The sequence below is a fragment of the Aulonocara stuartgranti genome, assembly GCF_965226115.1.
Source record: "Aulonocara stuartgranti genome assembly, chromosome: 1".
Lineage (NCBI taxonomy): Eukaryota > Metazoa > Chordata > Actinopteri > Cichliformes > Cichlidae > Aulonocara > Aulonocara stuartgranti.
In genome coordinates, this window is record NC_138939.1 from 28,255,423 (window position 1) to 28,276,469 (window position 21,047).

General features: G+C 42.6%; 1 protein-coding gene across 1 annotated transcript; it reads right to left on the bottom strand.

Moving 5' to 3' along the window:
- Nucleotides 1-565: 565 nt before the first annotated feature.
- Nucleotides 566-20,671, bottom strand: tnfaip8l3 (tumor necrosis factor, alpha-induced protein 8-like 3). Its single transcript, XM_082524821.1, has 2 exons — nucleotides 20,307-20,671; nucleotides 566-1,667 (listed from the first exon to the last, which is right to left on the bottom strand). Exons 1-2 carry the CDS (start codon nucleotides 20,350-20,352, stop codon nucleotides 1,105-1,107), a joined length of 609 nt encoding a protein of 202 aa, XP_082380947.1. The 5' UTR covers nucleotides 20,353-20,671; the 3' UTR covers nucleotides 566-1,104.
- Between the last annotated feature and the right edge of the window lie 376 nt (nucleotides 20,672-21,047).

Here is a 21,047-nt window from a genome sequence, read left to right on the forward strand (position 1 = left end):
ATGAAATTAAGTATCCAGTAACAATAGCTGCATGAGTATTTCGACGTCTGGATCTGACTGAGAGTGAGTGCAAACGGGTGAACATTGGGTGGGTGGTCTTCTTGTTCTGTGTTTTCTGTAAGAGAACACAGACATAAAACTGGACTTCTTCTCTACTGGCTGCCAGAGTTACGCTGCTGGAGTCACACCAAACCACCAGTAATATGTTTTCCTGGCCTGGGGAGCAGAACAGAGGCAGAGGGCATCTAATGAACCAGAAATAACAAATCACTGAATTCTCTGGACATTTCAAAACATGTGCAGATTTATGTCTGGCATGCATCTGGGTCAAATGGACAAGAAAGTCCCCCCATATACTTCCCCTTAAAAGACCTATTCTAGTTTAAAAGAGAGTAACTGGTTAGCAATTAAGCAAATCATTGTTTTCCTTTTTCAGTTGACTACAACATGAGTCACGGGAGAAAATTAGCGTTATGACTGCCAACACGAAGGAACAAACTCTTGTTTCCTAAAAGCTTTCCCAGCCCATGTGGAGCTTTTGTTGTCAGGAAAAAATGCAAAATAATGATTTAAAGAAATCTTTAATAAAGAACACGTGTTACACCCTTGTTGAGAAGATTGACACAGATACATAATACATACCAGGTCATTATTGGTCTTATGTACAAACACTACACAACGTTATTCAAGCGGATCCCATACAAGCACACGCAGCCATCCTCTCATACACGCACACATGCAACCACACATAGAAAGACTGATTACTACAACTGATTATCTTCCATATCCAAATATACCTACTGCAAGTTTTTTTTGGCCATTGGTACAGTACACTTTTGCACACAAAGAGGATGTAAAATGCATACAATGTGAAACAGGCTGTCTTAGCGTGCAGAAAGGATTCCACTGAGTGTAAAGACAGTCCAAAAAAAAAAATCCCTCATTGAATCATAACAGCAGGATGTTACAACAACCTCCGTGGAAATCGATGCGGAAGAAACAGGAAGACGAGAGCAATAAGAGGATGTGGCAGTCAAGTGAAAAGGACATACAAAGGAGCAAAGGGAGAAAGAGCTTGAGGTGAAAGGGGTCAAGTGCAAGAGGTTAAAGCGTTCCTTCGTCCAGCAGTTTGTTGATGCCATTGCAGATCTTCCTCAGAGAGAGTCTGTACTCCTCTCCGTCTCCGTACAGCTCGGCCAGGAACTCCCCGTGGGCAAAATGGTTGAAAACGTGATCGATGCGGGCATGTGAACGTGCGGTCAGGTGCTGCTCGACCAAGGCGTGAAGCAGGTCCCTGCACTCTAGCAGAAGCTCTGACAGAATATTCCGGTCAAAGGTGTACTCCACCTCGTAGAACGACACCGCCGTCATGGCTGCCTGGTTCATCTTCTTCTTGAAGCGCTCCACTGTGTCCAGCTCATCTGGGCTGAACTGGTGGTTACGGTATAAGATGCCAATCTTCAGAGCAATCTTGATGACGTCCTTGATGATCTTGTGGGCCTCCTTCTTGCTCTTGGTGAACTCCCGACTCGCCTTGTAGAGCTCGTCCAAGATCTCACTGCTGGTATCATCCGTCAGCATGTTAGCCACCACCATGGTGGCCATCTTACTCAGGATCTTCTTCTGGGCCTGCAGAGCCAGGGAACGGGAGTTGAAGCTCTCCTGCCCTGAAGGAAGAGAAACGAAAAGGAGAAGAAAAGAAAAGACATGTGAGTTTAATCTGCAGCATATATTGCACTTCGTGATGACCAATCCAAAATAAGAAGGTTTACAAATGAGTTAAAAACTTTAATGTGTGCTGCACCTTTCAGAGGTGAGAAATATTTGTTGCGCAAAATCACAACAAGAGTCGACTCAAAGCTCTTTAGAATATAGGATAACAGCTATTAAATTCAGTTCTTTGTATTCTTTTGGCGGCCAAGAAAAACTCAAGGCTCAAAGTGGTCTAACTCAAAAAATTATCTTTATTTTACACGAACACACAAGCTCAGGTCTGAAAGCAGCAATAGCCGCATGGTTGTTTATATACTTCTGTAGCACGTCACACACTCTAAGTTTCGAACACTCTGCTTAGTTTCACTTTCTGTCTGTACCTCATATGCTCTGCAAATGCAGTTTCCTGTCAGCCTAGTTTACACTCAAAGTTGGCCCTCTCTTATTAAAATACATAAAACAATATAATCAGCAAATAAGCACTAAGAATATATGTTTATTCCTTAACACATCAACATCAATATTCTGAAAATCAAAAGACCTCTTATGAAGATGCAGTGTGCGACAGTGGGAAGGAAAAACTCCCTTTTGACAGGAAGAAACCTCCAGGAGAACTAGGCTAAGGGAGGGGCGGTCATCTGCCATGACCAGGTGGGAAGGTGGGAGATGAAAGAGAAATAAAATAAATAAATGATGCACACATTAGTCATTGTTTACACACTCTTACATGTTTACATGTACATAACAGCTGAAATCCATCTGGACGAGCGGGCTTTTGCAAGTTGCTCGTTTCATGACACGACACTGCAGAAATTTCGTAGGTTTTATTTTTCCTTTTTTTGTTACAAGAAAACTGGTAACAGTTTTATGTGAGTAGATATGATGACATGGCAATGCTGAAAGTTCCTCTTGGGATGAAAGGTCAAGTCGAATAAATCAGTCTATTCAGATATACGACTCTGTTTTTTTTTTATAAACAAGATTGTATTTTGTGTCATGGGCAAAAAAAAAGGTACAGACGACAGTCTGAAGAAGTGAACGAGGGATAAATTGAGATGCATCTACATTCTGCAGCAGGGCGGTGGCTTTCCTGGAGCTGGCAGTGGTTTAGCGAGCTGGCTATGGGAGGAATGACTGTCTTCCCTGGAAAACTTCAAACAGCTGAAGATAGATAAGATTCCTTTTCACACACTTTCCTTTTACAAGTCCAGATTGATCACATTTGTTAGTCTGCGTCCTGTTGCAGCCACAGTTTATCTCAGAGCGAACATCAAAGGCTCCTTGTGTCCTCATGAAGCAATGCGAGCAGCCAAACACGTGTCTGTGTGTGAATGTGAGGAGTGGGAGGATGGAAAGGGGTTTTATTTAGGTGCCACCCAGCTTCAAATTACACACCAGATAACTCCTATTATGATTAAAGCCAAGCAAAGAGGCTTCACTACCCCCCACCCCACCCCCTGTTCCCTGGGCACGTTGTCAACCGCTCCCTCCTCCACATCTACGTCCAGAGTGGGAGAGAGAGGGTAAAAAAAGTGAGGATGAGTGTGCCATTGCCCAGTGGGCTTAGCGCAGAGCAACAGATGAGCCCATATTCGAAGAGGAACACCTGCTTAGTTGTCATTATAATTTTATTTAAGCACACAGCTCCTGTATGTGACTGTTTAGAATTCACAGCATTGTCACATCATCCGGTTGTTTGTTATTTCAATACAAAGGAGGTGTTTGAATTTGGGGGAAGTGGGGGTGGGGTGGGCAACAATTGGGAAAACCTAATCAGTGGCATTTCATGTGAATGTACAGAAGTGACATTTCCTGTGTTGGTCTGCAGCTAAATGACATTTCATGTATATATAATTAGCCCACCATGACATTTAACAGCAGATGTCTTTGTCTACAGTCCTTTCCCCCATCGCATTAAAAAAAAAAAAAATCTGATGTCTCTTTTCACCTCTTCTTTGTAGAGCCTCAGAAGAGCGGGGGCGAGACCTATTGTGCATTTGACAAACGTGTGGTGGGTGAGCATGAGGACACAGAAGTTCCCAGTGCTATTTAAATCACGAGGTGTCAATATTTCTGGTATTTCTATGAGTTCAGTTCAGCACGAAGGCAGATTTTTACTGGGAACAGGGATAAGTGTGTCATCCTGACTGTAATTACTATGAAAACACTCGTTTCACTTGTGGTCTCCGAGGAAGTGAGTCGCATGGCATATATCCTACTCTTTCAGATTTTGGAAGCGTGCAATATTTCATGATGGATTGATATGTCCCGATTTTCTTTTCTTTTTTTGTCCAGTTTGGCGTGGCATAAATAAGCTGTGAACATAGCTTTGATGAATTATCCCCACATAAACCTGACAGTATGGAGGTGCTGGTAAACTAACAGTTGTTTGTGGGACAACGTCAAGATTGGTTTCTGGCAATTTAGCAAATTTAATATTGCCGTTTGCTTCCTACCATTTGCTCGGGGAAACACATGGCTTGTTAGCAGCTAAATGCTCCACGTTGCTTTCCAGTATGTTTGCCTGCTGTTTGGTGCTGCACAGCTAACAGCAGGTTTACCTAAGCTTTTAACCTAAGATGGACTACAATATTGAAACAATAACTAAAGAGGAGTGTGGTGAGAGTAAAGCCTAAAAAAGTCACTTATCATAAAAATCACAGCTGCTTTGCTTTATGGGTGTTAAAGCAGGGGTGTCAAACATAAGGCCTGGGGGCCAGAAGAGGCGAGGACTCCAATCAGACCAGTTGGATGGGCCTGTAAAGCAGGACATTAATTTTTTGACTTTTCACTGTGCTTTCACAAGTTTCACAGCTTTTCCTACTGATAAATGTACTGTATGTCGTTTTCCTTGCTTGTGGTGGGACCACACTGTGTGTACAGAGCAAAATTCCTAAACATTTGCTTGTCAAAAAAAAAGGGCTGCTACATTTTCCATTTATTAAAGATGGCCATCTACCCTCTCTTTACCATAGAGGCCACAGACAAGCGACAATAGAACTCCAACAACTTCATAAACAACCCACTTAAAAGACTTCCAAGAAACCACCTAGGAAATAACTGAGTATCATGGACACAAACATTTGAGCAGCTGCACGATAGTTTCCATGATATTTGAATAGTCACACCATAATATACATATGACTGGTTGTGATTAGGCAGATCTGTGTCTGTGCCTCTCATCAACAGACTCTCTTTGTCACAGTCATTTCCTGTTCCTCTGAAGCAGCTCTTTGTTCCAGCGAGCCTCTGATATTCAGAAACCCAACTGGATAGATTTCTGAAACCCTGGCACACTGATAAAGGTGACAGCTTGCTCCATAAAGCCGGCCTTGTCAGACCGATGGCGGTGCGGGCGACTTGGATTTGGATCCCACCAGTATGTGCGAGTGACTCCATTTCTAAATTAAATTAAAAAAAAGATGCAAACAAAAATAAAAAAAAACATCTGCTGTGATTATGCCAAAAGATTTATTGAGCTGGAATTGACTGGACACTTTCTCACTTTCTTTTTTCTTTTCTTTTTTTTCTCTGCAGAGCTAAAAGCAGACTAATTATTCTCCTGCCACTCCTCAACACGCAGGCTGGAGCCTCTTTTTTGAGCAACAGCAGGTGGCTATCGACTCACTCGCCTTGACTCCTGTCTCAAGTCTGGTTGCGCATCCCGCAGTGATGAAGAATGTAAGCAAAAATGAAGGAGTGTGGTGGAAGGGGCGGGGGGAAATTACTGAGAAGACTGGACATGAGGCCGCTTGAGGTGTGAGTCAGAGTGCTGGTAAAGGAGGTGGGTGGTTCAGATACTGACTGGAGATTTTAGCACATAGAGAGTAAGTGAGGGTGGATCATTATGGGAGTGAACAAGAAGACAGTGAGAAGTCCAAGCTTTCCTTCTCTCTCTCTCTCTTTCTCACACACACACACACACACACACACACACACACACACACACACACACACACACACACACACACACGTACAGCCTGTCACCCAGAGGCTGTGCTGAGTGACATGCATGAACCACAGTGTCAGAATAAGTTAAGGAATAGTGCAAGCTGTCAGAGGAGACATGGCCAGAAAAAAAACTGCATGCTAACTTTCTCCAGCACTGGCACTTCTTCTCCTACCTGCTCATTATTTCCTTTGCATCACTCTCTGCTGTAAAAGTTTTTACTAAGCAAAGCGGTTGCTCTGAATTTGCTGCTGAACACAAACAGGGAGCGGAGCTAAACCGCTAACGCGGGGCCAGTCGCAGAAGCCCATCAGAGAGGTTACATAAGCATGTTTTGGGAGCTGGTGAAGTTTACTTTTAACATCAGGATTAGTAAGGTGCTTGCTGCTCTCTGGCCACGGCTGTTGACTAGACAGTCTCTCTTTGTTCCGCCTGGTGTTTTCCGAGGCCTGAGTCAACAGTTTCAGCTGCACTGCATCAGAATATACATCCACTGTGGATCATGGAGACCGGCCAAACCTGCCCTGCTCAAGGTGTTGGAGTGAAAAAAAAAAAAAAGATCCATCTGGACGAAATTATTTTGATTGCAGCCAGAGACACTTACATCAAGCAACCGAGATGGAAAAATATTTATTTGTCAGTTTAACGGTCCCTGTGTGAAGTGAAGCTGTAGCCTTATGTTTCACAACCTGAAAAGGGCAAATGTCATGGCTCTTGCAAACAGCTAGCTGCTTTCGGGCAGTCCGAGGAAGAGGTGACTGCAGCAGGTAGCGCTGTAATATTTAATTCTGCAGATTTTTATGACAGATCGCCTTCCTGGTGCAACCCCTAAGGGATCTGTGTATCCTCTCAGGACCAAGTGGGCAATCTTTTGCTTGTTAAGCACATGTTTAAACCACCACACTATGGAGCCACTGGCTCTAGTGAACAGATATGTCCATATATAATGAGCATGAGTTAGTCCTTCTCTCCATACTGACCCTGAAGCTTTTTAAATGAAGGAGGCTGGAGTGATGGATTGAGATGCTGCTCCAGCGTGAGGATATAATAAGCAGACATTATACAGACTAGGAATGAGTCAGCAATAGTGAAAGGATGGTTAATACCAAACAGTGCATTCTTATAAAAATGTGCAGTCAACTTTGTTTCAGCTGTTGCATTCTTTAAACTGTCCCACTTTAAAGGGAATCACTGCTCATTGAATGCTGACAATCCAAGAAAATATATGTTTTCTTTGGATGAAAAGTGAGCTGCTTCTATTTGTGTAACGTGCTAAAGCTCAACACTGGATGCAAGATTTGCTAATCTGGACATTTTCTGTAGCACACCCAGCTGTGAGGCGGTGGGGATGGAAAAGGCTTGTGTTGGTCTTGTTCCAGACTAATCAGAAGAATGAGCCATTAGCAGAGCCAGCAACTAAGACTGACAATAGCTGGCTGGCCTTTACCGAGTCAACACTGGAGGCACTTTACATCCGGAAGTGTGGAACACACAAATATGAGGCGGCTCTGTGTGAGTCTGGATACAGTACGTGTATATTTTGTGTCTGTCCTTTGACCAGGAAAAAAAGCTTCATGACAATCTGAAGAAATACTTCCTGTTTACAGACATAATCGAAGATGTAACTGACCTAAAGGGAAAGAGGTTGTTCTAAATAAAGGCTTCCTAAGTGGAGCTGTCTTAGTAGTTTTGCTTTTTTTTATATTGTCTGGACTGTTTTCAGAGAGCTATGAGTCATTTGGTGCAGCCATTAGAGTGTTATTAGTCTGAAACATTCAGAGTTTCTGAATACTCAGGATCTTGATCCTGTCAGGTGACTACATGCACACTCACACACACACAATAATTCTATTTCCTCTTCCAAAAACATTATAATGACCTAAAATCATTTCCTTGGGGTCTTAGCCTTACTAAACTATTTTTCTAACCCCAACATTAACTTCGTCTTTGGTCTAAACTGCGATAACTGATGCACGGAGTACTTGCTTTTTGTGCTTAAAAGGCAGGCAGGGCTCTATAACGTGACATTAATGTACCCACAACGTGAGTGATACAGGCGCACAGACCCGCTCACACAAGGAAACATAATACTTGATAAGCGCATCCCCGTGCGGGGTTACTAACGACAACAAACCAGGTCACATTCTCAGCACAGGTGCAGGTTTTTTTTTTTTTTTTTTTAAAGCCAGCTAGCCACTGATACACTAACAGCACATGACTTAGTGTTTATGCAACAGACACAGGTGAGCATACAAATTATTTCCAGTGAAGATGGATATCAGCATATGATGAACATGTGACAACAAAAAAGCAAAAGAATAGGAATGAAAAACATTCAGAGAAATAGATGAATTTCAATTAGATAACATAGAATAAAGTCCTGTATGTGTGTGTGTGTGTGTGTGTGTGTGTGTGTGTGTATATATATGTAAATAACACCGGAAAAGCACTATATAAATGTGTGTATAGCACCTGTTGCAAACAGTAAATACTACTGACACACAACCTAGCTCTGAGATGCAAAAAAGGTCCAAAGCAAACAAAAACACAGTTTAGCTCTGCAAAGCTTCCTTGTTGCCTGTTTACAGCATCACCAAAAACCTCCTGGTATACGGTGACTTTCCATCTGCAACCAATTTTCTATTCACCAGCAGCTATGTATTGTATGCCTCTTTGAAATGAGTGGTTTCCAGGACATTCTTGGCACTCTGCAAGTGCAATAATTTTCCAGACATTTTTCCTTTTCAGGTATTTTCTTTATAGGAGAACAGAAGTACAGTGTAAATACCCTTTTGCCTCATGTGTTATATAAAAATGGACTTCTGCAGGAGTTGCACAAAGTCAAATTTTACTTTATATGACTTTTTTTTTATAAGACAGCTACTGACCAGTGTCAGAATTAATTGAGATTCTTTTTATATAAAACATCTGGTTTTACTGAATATATAATGTTGCATCAAAGCAATGTATCAGGATCATATTGCAAAGGTAAAGGTAAGTGGCTCCTTATCAGAGATATGTGTTACAAACAGGAAGGAGATGGGAATGTTTTGTTAGTCCTATTTATATCAAACCACTGGCCCAAGCTATCTGCCAGGACGGGGAGCTGAGGGGAGTAGCTGTAAGGAACAGGGATCATAGAATTAGCCCTTGCACGGATGACACGATGATGTATTTTATGGATTTAGATGCCTCCTTTTAAGGATGATGAGAATCACAGAGAAACTGAGTTACTGTGCAGAATCTAAGTGTTCAAACTTTCCTCTTCAAATATGTGCCTGCAGGAAAGACCAAGCCTGTTCAGTGAGATTCAAAGTTAATCAAATAGCAAAGCAATATCAGTGGCATATGGTGCCAAACGCAATCGGATCAACCAATATCTGAGAAAGGATATAGGAAGGTGTCTGGATTTCAGGAGTAAGATACATGTGATGAATGAAAATGTGGATGCATTTTTTTATGACCAATATCACAAAAACTGTCTACAGAATGGGTTTACGTAGCATATATAAAATACTGAGAAGGGGAAAAAAGCCCAAATTTGATAGACTGCACTCTGAATGCCAACAAATAAAAATGGAATGGAATGTAACAACTAAAAGATGTATATGTGCAGACCAACTTTGACCACTAATTAACTGGGGTGATGATAGCTTTACAGCTAGATGGAAAGAGACTGACACACACATTCCTAGCTACCACATCTAAACGACTCATATGCTCCCTGGACACATTATAAGACCAATTGCACATTACTGTGCTATATATGATGATTCACATATATGACATATAGTAGCTGTATATGGTTTCTATTTTCTATTTATGTGACAAATGCACATAAATAAAATGAATTTCACTGGAAAAAGTTACATCATTTCTTTCTGCTGTAAAATATCTGGGGAAAGCCTTCGGTAATAAAGTCTGCCATCCATCAGCGATGCCATTTCGGAGCACAAAAAAGGCACCAACGATGTATCAATACCAGGAAAATGTCAGGGAGAACGCTCCTCACGCAGCAGAAGTAAACAAGGGTGGCAGCTTGACTTCCACTTCTTTTGCCTTGGCCTTTTCGTTTGCTTTTGGTTCCCAATAAGGATTTGCAGTGAGACTCTCTCTGGCTGCATTTACAAGGCTTTAGGAAAACAAAGGAGTGGGTCATTCAGTGATCTTAAAGGGGGTTTTAATAGCCTACAGGGTTGATGTTAAGCGAGCCCAAGAGGCCGGTGGACTGTGCCAGCTGGTACCTTGACAGAGGAGCTGGAGGAGGGACATATTTATTTTCCACTGTCAGTCTCGAGGCTTCTGACTTGTTGAGCTGCTGTTTGTCAGACTCGCTGTTGCACTAATATACTGCCGTGTAGATAACGGCTGCATAAAGACACATCACGATGCCTTTGTACATAAGGAAGGAGTTGTCGAATGGGAACCAATTTTTGTCATTTCATGTTCCTCCTCCACTCGCCCTGGACCTGCAAAAGTCTCTGCATAGGCGTTTTTTGGACTCCCACAACGCTCCTCAGAAGATGACTCAAACATAGCGCCCCTGCACACTCTGTCTGTTGCAATGTATGTGTTTGTTTCTCATCTGATAAAACTTGAGAAAGCTATGATTTCTGCACAGAGAGAAAAACAGTGCGATTCAGTGGAGTGAAGCACAATGATGTGCATTATTCATGACATGTAAAATCTGACTCTGAGCCAGTTTCCAAAGGGCAGTCTGGTGCTGAAAGAGGTCAGTCCCTGTGCCTTTAACAGCTGCTCAGGATGTAGAGTGGCATTCAGAAGTTTATGGTTAATAAATAACTCAGCTTTAATACTTTAATGACTTTCATTTGTGCAAAGTAGGGTTATGGAGCTTAAAGTATAAATGTAGTGTGTGTGGCTGAAACCGAAGGGTATGCTGTAGGTTACAGCTCACGCTTTAATGAGCGTAATGGCAAAAAATACGTCCGGATTTAGGCTTTTAATACTGCTAACATTGTGCAAAAATATGACAAACAAGACAAATGAAAAGCTGCTCTTTGTTAATGCTTTGTGCAGATGTTACCTGTCTCCGCTTTTTATGGATGCTATGGATAATACGAGGCACAAAAGTGACTGCATCACCACAAAGGTTACACACGAGTACTAGTGAGATAAAGGTCAGTGCATGTGATGGAAACATCACAAATTGGAGAACTGACTAAGAAAGCAAACAAACTGATCCTGTGACTGTTTTCACCGAGCCTGCAATATTAATAAATATAGCCTGCAGTGTGTGATTTCTGATAAGTACATATTCAGTCAGCCTGTATTAACAAAAGTAAAAATATATGGTCTGATGCCACAGCACACTTATTATGTGCTTTCCTTTGATGGATTGATTTTGACTCAACTTGATGATCAGCATATATTCTCAGTGCAGATAACAGCGTATGAGTGTGAGCCAGTATCTGAGCATTTAGCATTAGCCGAGGCAGGTCATGGAATCAAGCTCAGCCTGGTATGCCCGTACAGCGACTCATAACAGCTCATCTGATGGCTCAACAGATAACACGTGGGGTGCACTTTATAAAAACTGGCTTTAGCCTGCTCACACAGTTGCTTCTGCCCCTGCAAGCCGACCCACCTCCATGCAAGCTAATGTTTGTCATGCTAATTCTGACCTAATAAATATCATGTCTGGTATCACTGATCTGTGTTGGCTTCTGTATTGGAAGGGATCTTGCTGCCTCAGGCTTAACATATATATATAATATATGTGTGGAAGGGTGGGGAGATGAAATAGGAATCTCATTTTATCGCATTTCAAGTGCTGCAGGAAAATAATCAATAATCAGAAACCGCTGAATCACAGCTGCTTTGTGATATATTTATGTTAGAAAAGAAAATTCAGCTGACGTCACGCTGCATATGTGCATGATTATTATATTTTTAGTGTGTGTGCTCCAAAGCATTTTGTATATTCAGTTGTACAGCTACAGAAAAAGAAAAAAAACCACGTTTTTCCTTCAGTGTGGCTGAACAGCAGGTTGGATCAATAGTTTGTTTCAGAGCATACAGAAACTATAAGATCGGTGAGGTCATTATCAAATTATTTTGTGCTCTGAGGAGCTTAAAAATAAACCATTCTCAGACTTTTTCTTTGGTGGCTTTGCAATCAAATAGTTTTAAGTCAAAGGAAATTGTGGAATGAAAAAAAAAGAAACGAGGCATAAAAACGCTCTTAATGAAGCTGGAAAATAGAAGCTAATTGGCCTCTGAAGTTAGGAGTCCTCTGTGCGTTATTCAGAAATGGTTTCACTCAGCGTTACTCACAGCATAATGGATGAATATCAACCAGGAAAAGCTTTAAAGGCCATTTCTAAATAAAAGGGGGTGGAAGGGGGGGTGGGGGGTGGACTGATGTTAATGTAGCTGTAATGAAGAGGCTTGCAACAGAGTTTGAGACTATAAGTGTGTTTATCCTGGGACTGGTTTAAATGTCCACTGTGATGAAGGGTCCAGGGAAAAGCACTTAGGAGGGCTCTCTGATTCATGAGGGACACAAGAACAGATTGCCTTTGGCAGCCGTGCAGCCTTATTTAATGCTCCATTCTTCATCTCTTTCTTTGTCTCTCTCTGTCTCTTAGTTTTAATGGCCACGTCCCTGTAGAGCTGAACCAAAGAGATTGGGCGAAATGAAGCATTTGCAGAAGATGATTAATGCGCCGCTTGATGTCCTGTCACAAAAAACCCCCCAAAAAAATGGGTGGCCCAAAAGAGGGAGGGTGAGAGATAGCAGCTATTTGACCCCCACCTTCTACTCTGCCCTTGGCTTTCATCACAGTCACTCCTTGTTATGAAGACCAAAGGAGCTCCTGGTCCGCTGAGGATCAGAAGTGGCATCCAAGACATCCTGTTAGGACCCAGCGTGGACTGCGGGGTCCTGTGAGATTGCAACCATTTGACCTTTCCTCTGCTGCAAAGCAAATTTCTCCACCAGCTATGGTTTCCATGTTTGTGCCATTGTTTAACTACAGTAAAGCACCAGACCACAGTGAACTGGGTATCTGGCTAGCTGGGTATGGGAACTGCAGGCTGTCTCCCCTCTCCACTTCCCTTTTCTGGTAACCTCTGTGGAAAAGTACTCAGCCACCATCACCAGCTGACAAATCTCATTATGATGATGTTGACTGAATGGAGAAAAAGACTCCACATTTCTACGCAACGAAATGACAAATTTGCTTCTGTGCACCGAATAATCTGACAGCGACAGCTGGCTACAAATGTGTGTGTGCGGGCTTGTGCGTTAACTATAATGATAGACTGTGGGGCTGAGGCCTAATAAAATACAGGGGAGTATGATGTATTCAGCCTCTCTGTTACCCAGTTTCCCATTTTCCGTCTAAAATAAAGAAGTTATGCCTTTTACAGAATCAAAGGGCAAGAAAAAGAGGAATGCACCTTTCAGGCCTTTCAGTCTAAGGTAAAGATGGTCGAAAAAAGAGAGAAAAATTGACTATCTTTGCTTGAGAAATGCTCTGAATTATTGCGGATGAAAGAAGAAAATCAAAACAAATAGACTGTCGCAGCAATCTATACCGTCTGCAGATGTGTCAGGTCACTTAAATAAAGGAGTGTGGAGGAGTGATGGAAGCAAGGATGGAGGAGGCGGGGGTGTTGAAGAAAAAGAGGTGAGATCATATGTCCACAGTTTGACTGCCTAACTCCTGTCAAAATCCCTTAACGTCAGACACAGCCGCGCACAACACCAAAAACAGCTAAACAAAAAAAAGAAACAACACCTCTCCCCCTCTCATTCTCTTTTCCACCTTCTACCATGTACAGCTGTGTTAAGAACTGGCTGCAGTGTCTTTGTCTCACACACACACACACACACACACACACACACACACACACACACACACACACACACACACACACACACACACACACACGAAGCTCTTGTGTCTTTCTCATCTGCTCCTCTCTCCATTTCTCAGCGCATCTACAGTGTCGAGGAAGTAAGCGTTTTCCGGCCCTGGGTGAGTCGCTCCTCTCATAGACCTCGGCCAAGTCTCAGCATGCCGTGGCATTGTTCACAAAGGGACACACGGGTGCTCGAGAAGATGCGCGCACACACAGATACTCGCATGCAAAATCATCCAGACCATGACAGCCCACCCAAATTCCCCCCTTCCCAGAACTTTGGCCTCCTGGTTTGTTTACTAGTTCACTCACTTCGAGTTCACGTAAAAAAAATAAAATAAAAATGAGGCACTGAGAAGCTTCGATTCACTCACAGAGGAGCTCAGTCTGTCACTGCCGTTATACAGTGCTTAGGCCCCCCCCTTCCCAGTTATTCTCTCTTCATTACAAAAACACTACATAATTCTGCTAGGCCTCCAGTATCCTTCTATTCACAGGCTTTTCCTGTACTTGCTGGTAAAATGTGATGACCTCACTGATTTTGTCACCTCGCAGGGATGTTTGTAATTTGGAAAATTGTGACGTATGCTGTCCACTTCAATTAGCGGCCTTTAGCGAATGCAAGCCCAAGATTCAAACATGACCAGCTCGACATGCTGTGAACACTGACTCTGACAATTTGTAAATGGACTGGTTCTTATGTAGCGCTTTTCTACTCTATCTGAGCACTCAAAGCACTTTACACAACTTGTCTCATTGACCCATTAACACCCCTTCACAGGGGGGATTTTTTTTAATGCTCTTTCTATCTAATATTCACACACATTCTACTGACAGGACAGCCAGAGGACAGATGAAATAAAGCATCAATAATAATAAACTATTACAGAGTCATAAATAGTCAAGAAAAGAATATTAAGATCAGGATTTCAAGTTTTCAGATTGCTCCTGCTTTGATTGAAGTGATGAAACTGCATATGCTTTGAGCTTTGACCTTGCGGGCCCTCCCTCTCTGCGCACGACGCGCATTAGTGTGAAGCCAAAGGGCCTCTGCCGTCCTGGCTGCCAACACACCACTAACTAATGACCAGGAAATAACTGTGGTTCACGCAGACTCACAACGCTCCCTCTCTTTCTCACATTCGTATGTTTCTAACTGACTTTTATTGACTGCATTTTTCTTTCGACTCCTTATTACGAGCCTAAACCGAATCATTCCATGAGTTAATTCGAATCCCAGCCTCCAGGGATAACACAGAGTAAAGTTTTAGCTACCATTAAGGCTCGTGAAATGTCTACGCCCACAACATAGCTGCCAGGGCTACTTCTGTCTGCGCGGCTGTCTCCTATCTCACTAGAAATAGTTTTTAAAGGTTTTCTGAAAGCAGGATCAACATGACACACTGTTAAACTGTTATGAAATATGATGAACACGGGTGCTTTTCCCTACCACAACTCTATAATGCTATAATCAGCACAGTTTGTTCAGTTCTCCTAGAGTTAAGTGTGAAAAGCTGTGTGTGTAATTGCCTCCCACTCCACATTGTTTTCTATCTTTTTTTTTTTTTTTGGAGTGGGAGAGAGAGGAAAAGTGTATTTAGCTTTTTACCATCTGCATGTTAAGTTTTGGGTTTTTTTGTTAGTTTTTTTGTCAGAAAATCCCAGACATCATGTTCTATTGGCACTAATGTAGAAAACTCTTGTAACCACAAAGTAAAGGTAAAGAACACTTTCTATCAGAGATTGTGATTTTAGGTCAACGCGAGTGAGAAAATAAACCAACACACGCTCCTTCACAGAGGCGGCATCTGCACAGGCTCAGTGGTTCTCAAACACCAGTCCAGCCTTCATTTAATGCATACTGCTCTCCCCAAAGAGATCGTCTCTCACTTCAGGCGCCACTACTGACTGTTTGCTTTGCTTCGAATGGCCCTCCTGTGAAACCGCAGCCATCTCCTCCTTATGAATGTGTGTCTATGAGGCCTTTGACCAGAATGTCTGTCAGAGTGCCTCTGCGGTCTGACTCCGTGTTTCAGTAATGGCTCAGCCGTGGGGAGACAATCCTCTTTCCAAATGTCCTACAAACACCGTGAAATGCCACGGTATTATTGTGTCAGTGCATGCATGCATGCATGTGCATACAGAGGAAGTGCACTCACACACAGATAGTGACCAAAGGGTTTTTTTTTTTGTCTTTTGCTTCAGTTGTAGGAAAAACTATTTTCTCCTGAGTCGTCTTTTCCACTTACGGCTTCGCTCCTGTGTTTTTTTTTCTCTCAGTTCGTGTTACAATTTTCCAGAACCAGCTCCTGGTGTCTTGAGTGTGGGTGTTTGTGTGTATGCGCGTGTGTACAGAGGGCTGGGTGTAGTGCAGTGAGCACTCTCCATCTGTGGGCCAGATTAAATGCAGAGTTTAGGGATGCACGTGCTGGGAGACCAAGGATATGAGCGAGAAGAGCGCAGGCTTTTTTTTCAGTATGTCTGTGCGTATCTTTGGGAGTGTTGCAGTGTATCCAGGGCTGGCTCACATGTGCAAAGCATGTGGCAAGTCTGCCAACATGGCAATCATGAGGCAGAAGCCTTTCTCTCATTGCCGAGTGCATCTGGTCTGCTCTGATGTGTCGGAGATAGCTCAAGTGTTTGTAGAAGCTTGGAATAGTGGCGGTTAACAGGAAAAATAAAGCAGGTTTGTTGATGCGCAAACATGTGAATGAATGGCGGGGATAATCTACTGGCCCAATATCGCATTTCAGTTGTGTCATCAGACAACATCTGCAGTTTTGTGTTTTTAATAGAAGCACAGAAACGGCCCTCACGCCCCTATGGATATCACAGCTGTTGTTACAACAGCCAAAAAGCTCCCCTTTTCAACAAGTCTGCTTTTCCTGTGAATTTGAAGGTAAACACAAATGTCTGGAAATAGATCTATACAGGGCTGATGGAGTTATGGTGTTAGAGAGAATCACATCACCAGGATAAATCATCCAAAAACAGAACGTGGTTAATAGCTAAACATAATGCCACAGTAATGTAATTTAATATAATATAGTGATATATAAAAAAATAATTCAAAGTGGAAAACAGGAGTGTCTGAAAGCCCTGAAGCATTACAGTTTAGTGAAATTTCTAGCCTCTATTTTGCACCTATTGTGCAACATACACAGGAGAACAGGTGTACTGACAGTCAGCTTTGCTTTGACTCATAATTAGGTGTGGTCATCCCCGCTCCACCACAGAAAGGAGGGACAGGATGACTGGGTGAATCAGTTTGTGGATATTGGTATGGTCAGAGGCATGCTCAGTGCATGACTGGATGATTATGGGTAAGAAAATATGATCCTTTCTGTTTGAGCTGGGTTTTTTATGGCCTTTTTTCAGAGTCGTTGCAGCACAGCTCTGTGTGCTCTGTGTGCAGAACGCTGTAGCAAAGCCAGAAAAACACAATGAAGCACAATATTAGTTTTTGTAATGAAGCTCTGTCCTAACTCTCCCATGTTAGAAAATATCTTCCTCAGCAGAACTTATTTAAATTTGCTTCATGTAAGCGTCCTGAAAATCTTCGAGAATGTTTTTGCGACACTTTAAATAGTGTGAAACTTTTACTTTTTTAATGAAAAAAAAAGTTTAAGCCTATTTATTTAAAATATTTCCATAAATTATCACATGGAGTGTGTTATGAGTAAACGCAAAAAATGTGCTGCATAAATCTTCTTGCTTCCCATAAGAAAGCATGGAGACAGATTATTATTTAAGCCCACAGAAATCATAGATTTATAGATGTAGTTGGCAAAAAAGAGCCTAAAAGCTGAGGTGGGATGCCCTACGTACGGGTTAAAAAACATACAAGTTTATCAGGGTGGAAAAACTGAGTCTTTAAGGAGACAAAATGGGATTCAGGCTCAAGACGTGAGGCGCCATCACTGGGAAGAATGGTAAAAGCATTAAGCAGCAGGTCTAAAGCATGTTTTCACTTAAAAGTAAAATATCAAATATCATTTAAGGCTTTCTAAATTTTGCTAACTTAGGCTAACCCATCTGATAATGTGCAACATTGGAAAGTGAATCATTAAGAAAGCTGAGGAATGCTATTATATTGTGTGTAAGAAGCTAATACAAAGAGAAACAGCACCTTTTCACAGCTAACCTTCCATAGAGTGATGATATATAATGACGTAGCCAAATCTAAGTCAGCCACAGTCAATTACATATTGTAGCGTGTGCTACACCCCCCTCCAGCTGGAGTAGTTTTCTGCTTTACTGCCTTTGGAAAGCTAAGGACCTACAGGTGGGTGCCTAGGTGGAGGTGTTTCTTTAAAATGCTGACAGCAGCGGTGACTGTGGTGGCACCAAGCAGCAGGAGCAGCAGCGTCGTTTTCGGGTAAGCAGTGTGCAAAGGCACACACAGCCCTGGTAGCTACACCTTCACCATGTACTGCTTGCGGTGAGTCCTGCTGCCTAAATTAACTAGCAGGCTTTCCTCACCTTTCTCCTTCCTGTACACTATTTTCTTGTTCCTGGCATAAATATAAAACACAAAACACATGGGATCACAAGGCCACTATTTTGAGTTTGATTTATAGATAGGTGACCAAACAGCTCTCTCCTGGGGGTAGTAACAAACTTATCTGTCTATCTGTTTACTAGCAGCCACCTTCCAACAGTGTTTCCATGGCTCAAACTACTAGAAAGCTACTCATAGTTCAGTCATGATATTATCTTTATGTGGTTTTATTTATGAGTTTGCATGTTAGAAACACACACAGATATTACTTGAATGCACAATCCTGACATGACCTGTGCCAAGGTCATGTCAGGCTAGTTCTCTTGGGTTAGCCCAGAGAGGCACTGAAGAAAATAAACTATCACTAATTGCTCATGGAAAGGGCACGTTGAGGTAAAATTAATGCAGCACAGAAATTTAGAACATCACTCTCTTGGAAAAAAAAAAGTTCAACCATTAACTGCCCAAGGGCACAGGAGATGGTTGAAAGGTCAAGGCCAGCTGAAACATAATACCTTGCTATTTACACTGCTGAAAATATGCATGTGTATGTGTAAAGCGTAGATTTATCACACATCCCTCACCGACATATCCAAGGAAAAGGGTTTTGTTTGTGTACAACAGAGTTACAAAAGACTCCTGTTTTCCCAAATACGTTATCTCAGCTTTCACTGACCTTATCAAGTGAGCCAAACCAGATTTTTCCACGGTAGAGTAGGCACTGCAGCACAGCAACAAAGCACGATGCATTATGAGTGTGAGTCAGGCTCTTCTTTTCTCTTGACTTTGGAAAAATATAGCTCTCGCATCACCCTGAAGATTCAACATGTGCAACAACGTTTTGTTTTTTTGGTGTCCGGTCGATAAATCTATATGATTTTATTACTCTGACGTAACAAAGACCTGGTTATGTTATGCTGAAGGATGCTTTACCTGGAGTCTCTGGAAAACACTGTAGACCACTTCACATCAAAGTGACAGAAATAAAGCCTCTTCCTTTACGGTTTGGCTTAACTGTGACGCACAAAGCATCGCTTCATATGAAAGACTTTTATGGAAGTCAGCAGATGATATGAATATGTCATCACTTTCTCATTATATGCATAAAGTCCTCTAACCCTCACACTGAGGTTCCTCTCCACTTGCAAATGGATGAGAGGACAGACAGACAATGGTCCAGATGGACAGGCAGATGGCCAGAGTTCAGCAGAGCATCATTAAGGCACACGGAGCTCTGTGACTTCAAATAAAACTGCAAACACCCACGCCATCAACGTTATCTAACATTAAATGATAAAACCCTCCAACACCTAAAGCAGATCTACTAGTAGTATTAGTTTTAGGAAACCACGATAGGAGAGCAATAAAGTCAGTTCAAGCATCAGCGTGAGTTTTACTTTTATTCGCTGCTATTTGACTGTTCCTGTATTCTGACACTGCTGTGAAACAAAGAAACCCCGCCTGGAGACACATTTCAATCTGTCTAAACTCAAACATATCTCCACAAGGATGCTTCATCTCCCTCCTTTCTCCCACAGAATCAGTCGCCCACGTGCATGCGATGCTGTGAAATCTCCAATAAGCGAGTTCACTTTAAGGAGCATTTGTGCCTCTACCTGTGTGTTTAATGTATAACTCTGCGCAATAAATCTTTGCCCTGTACTTTGACACCATAAATCTTTTTTTTTTTTCTTCTAACTTCCAGCAAACAGCAGCGAGCTTCATGAGGAAAAGGAGCTGATTTCAGCATCCGGGGAGTCTGTGGTCTCTCCGGCTCGCTCTGTAGCTGGACGTGTTGATGAACAAACTGGCTGCACGTGTCGGAGCTTGCCTGTTCCTGGTGGTGACTGAGCCGGCTTTCCTCCACGCACTCAGGGAGCCTCTGCCAGCCACCAGCATCACTGTACATGCATTCGAGCTCACGGCTGCTTGCCTGTCACACATCTTTGAAAGCTTTAAATACTGTACTCGATTCTTACATTTGGGTGCACTAAAGAAGGGTTCAGATTTACAGGCAAGCTGTTGATCGCTAGAAACAGACTGAGCGCGTGAGAGAAATGGTTCAGAGAGGATTGAGACGCACTAAATGTGTTTAGTTGAGAGTAAAGAAAGGCTGGAAAATGCTGAAAATTTACTGGAACACAAAGGAAGAAAGAGCTTGTAGACCTCCTGGATTGGTCTGCTTAAAGTCTAGTTAGCAGGGCATGCCAGAAACCAGTGCTGTGGTGACCTGTAAGAGTCTTGAGGCCTTACCTGGAGAGAGGTCTCCGTCACTCTGCTCTCCAGAATCTGAATCCATCTTTCCCTGCAGGACACTTGGAGTCTGCAGAAGCTCTCTTCTTGCTCCCTTTCCTTTTTTACAGTAGCTTCTGGTTTCTTAGCTCAGAGAAAATATACACAAATTCTTGGTTGGTTTTTATTATTTCTCCCAGTGAGCTAAAGTTCCCCTCCCAGCCTGGATCACTGCAGCTGTGAGAGGAATGCTACTAGGCTTATTTGCTGATCTGTCCTCCTTTTTTTGCGCTCCTTTCCTTTTAGTCTCCTCTCTTCTCCTGACTCCCTCAGTTTCCCTCTTTACTTCTCCCTCTCATCTACTTTCCCCTCCTCTGGTGCTCCCTCCCCTCACTCGCTGAGTCCGTCCCCCTCTCAGCGTCTCCCACCCTTTCCCTGCCGCTCGGTCCCTCCTCCTTCTCTTCCTTCTCTCATTCGGTGCTGTCACACTCAGCCTCTTCACGCTCTCTCCACTCAAACTCTTTCTCTACCTCTTTCTGTATGCTGTAAGTGCCGTCTCTTCCTCTTTCGCTCTTCCTCTCTCCCTCCCTCTCTCTGTCTCTGGGTAAGAGTGCTGCCTGTGTTTTAGCAGAGCAATGGGAGAGACTCATTCACGGCGACTTGAAATTCATCTCCAGCAGTAAAAATCCCATGACCTCTTGTTACTGGCTGTTGTAAAAAACAACAACAAAACTAAACTGGCTTTGGTTTGTGACTGTCACA

Excerpts from the sequence above, each read along its gene's own strand:
- tnfaip8l3 (XM_082524821.1), bottom strand. The coding sequence starts at position 20,352 with ATGGATTCAGATTCTGGAGAGCAGAGTGACGGAGACCTCTCTCCAG. Across the intron at positions 1,668-20,306 it reads TGACGGAGACCTCTCTCCAG|GGCAGGAGAGCTTCAACTCC; the intron begins GTAAGGCCTCAA and ends CTCTTCCTTCAG.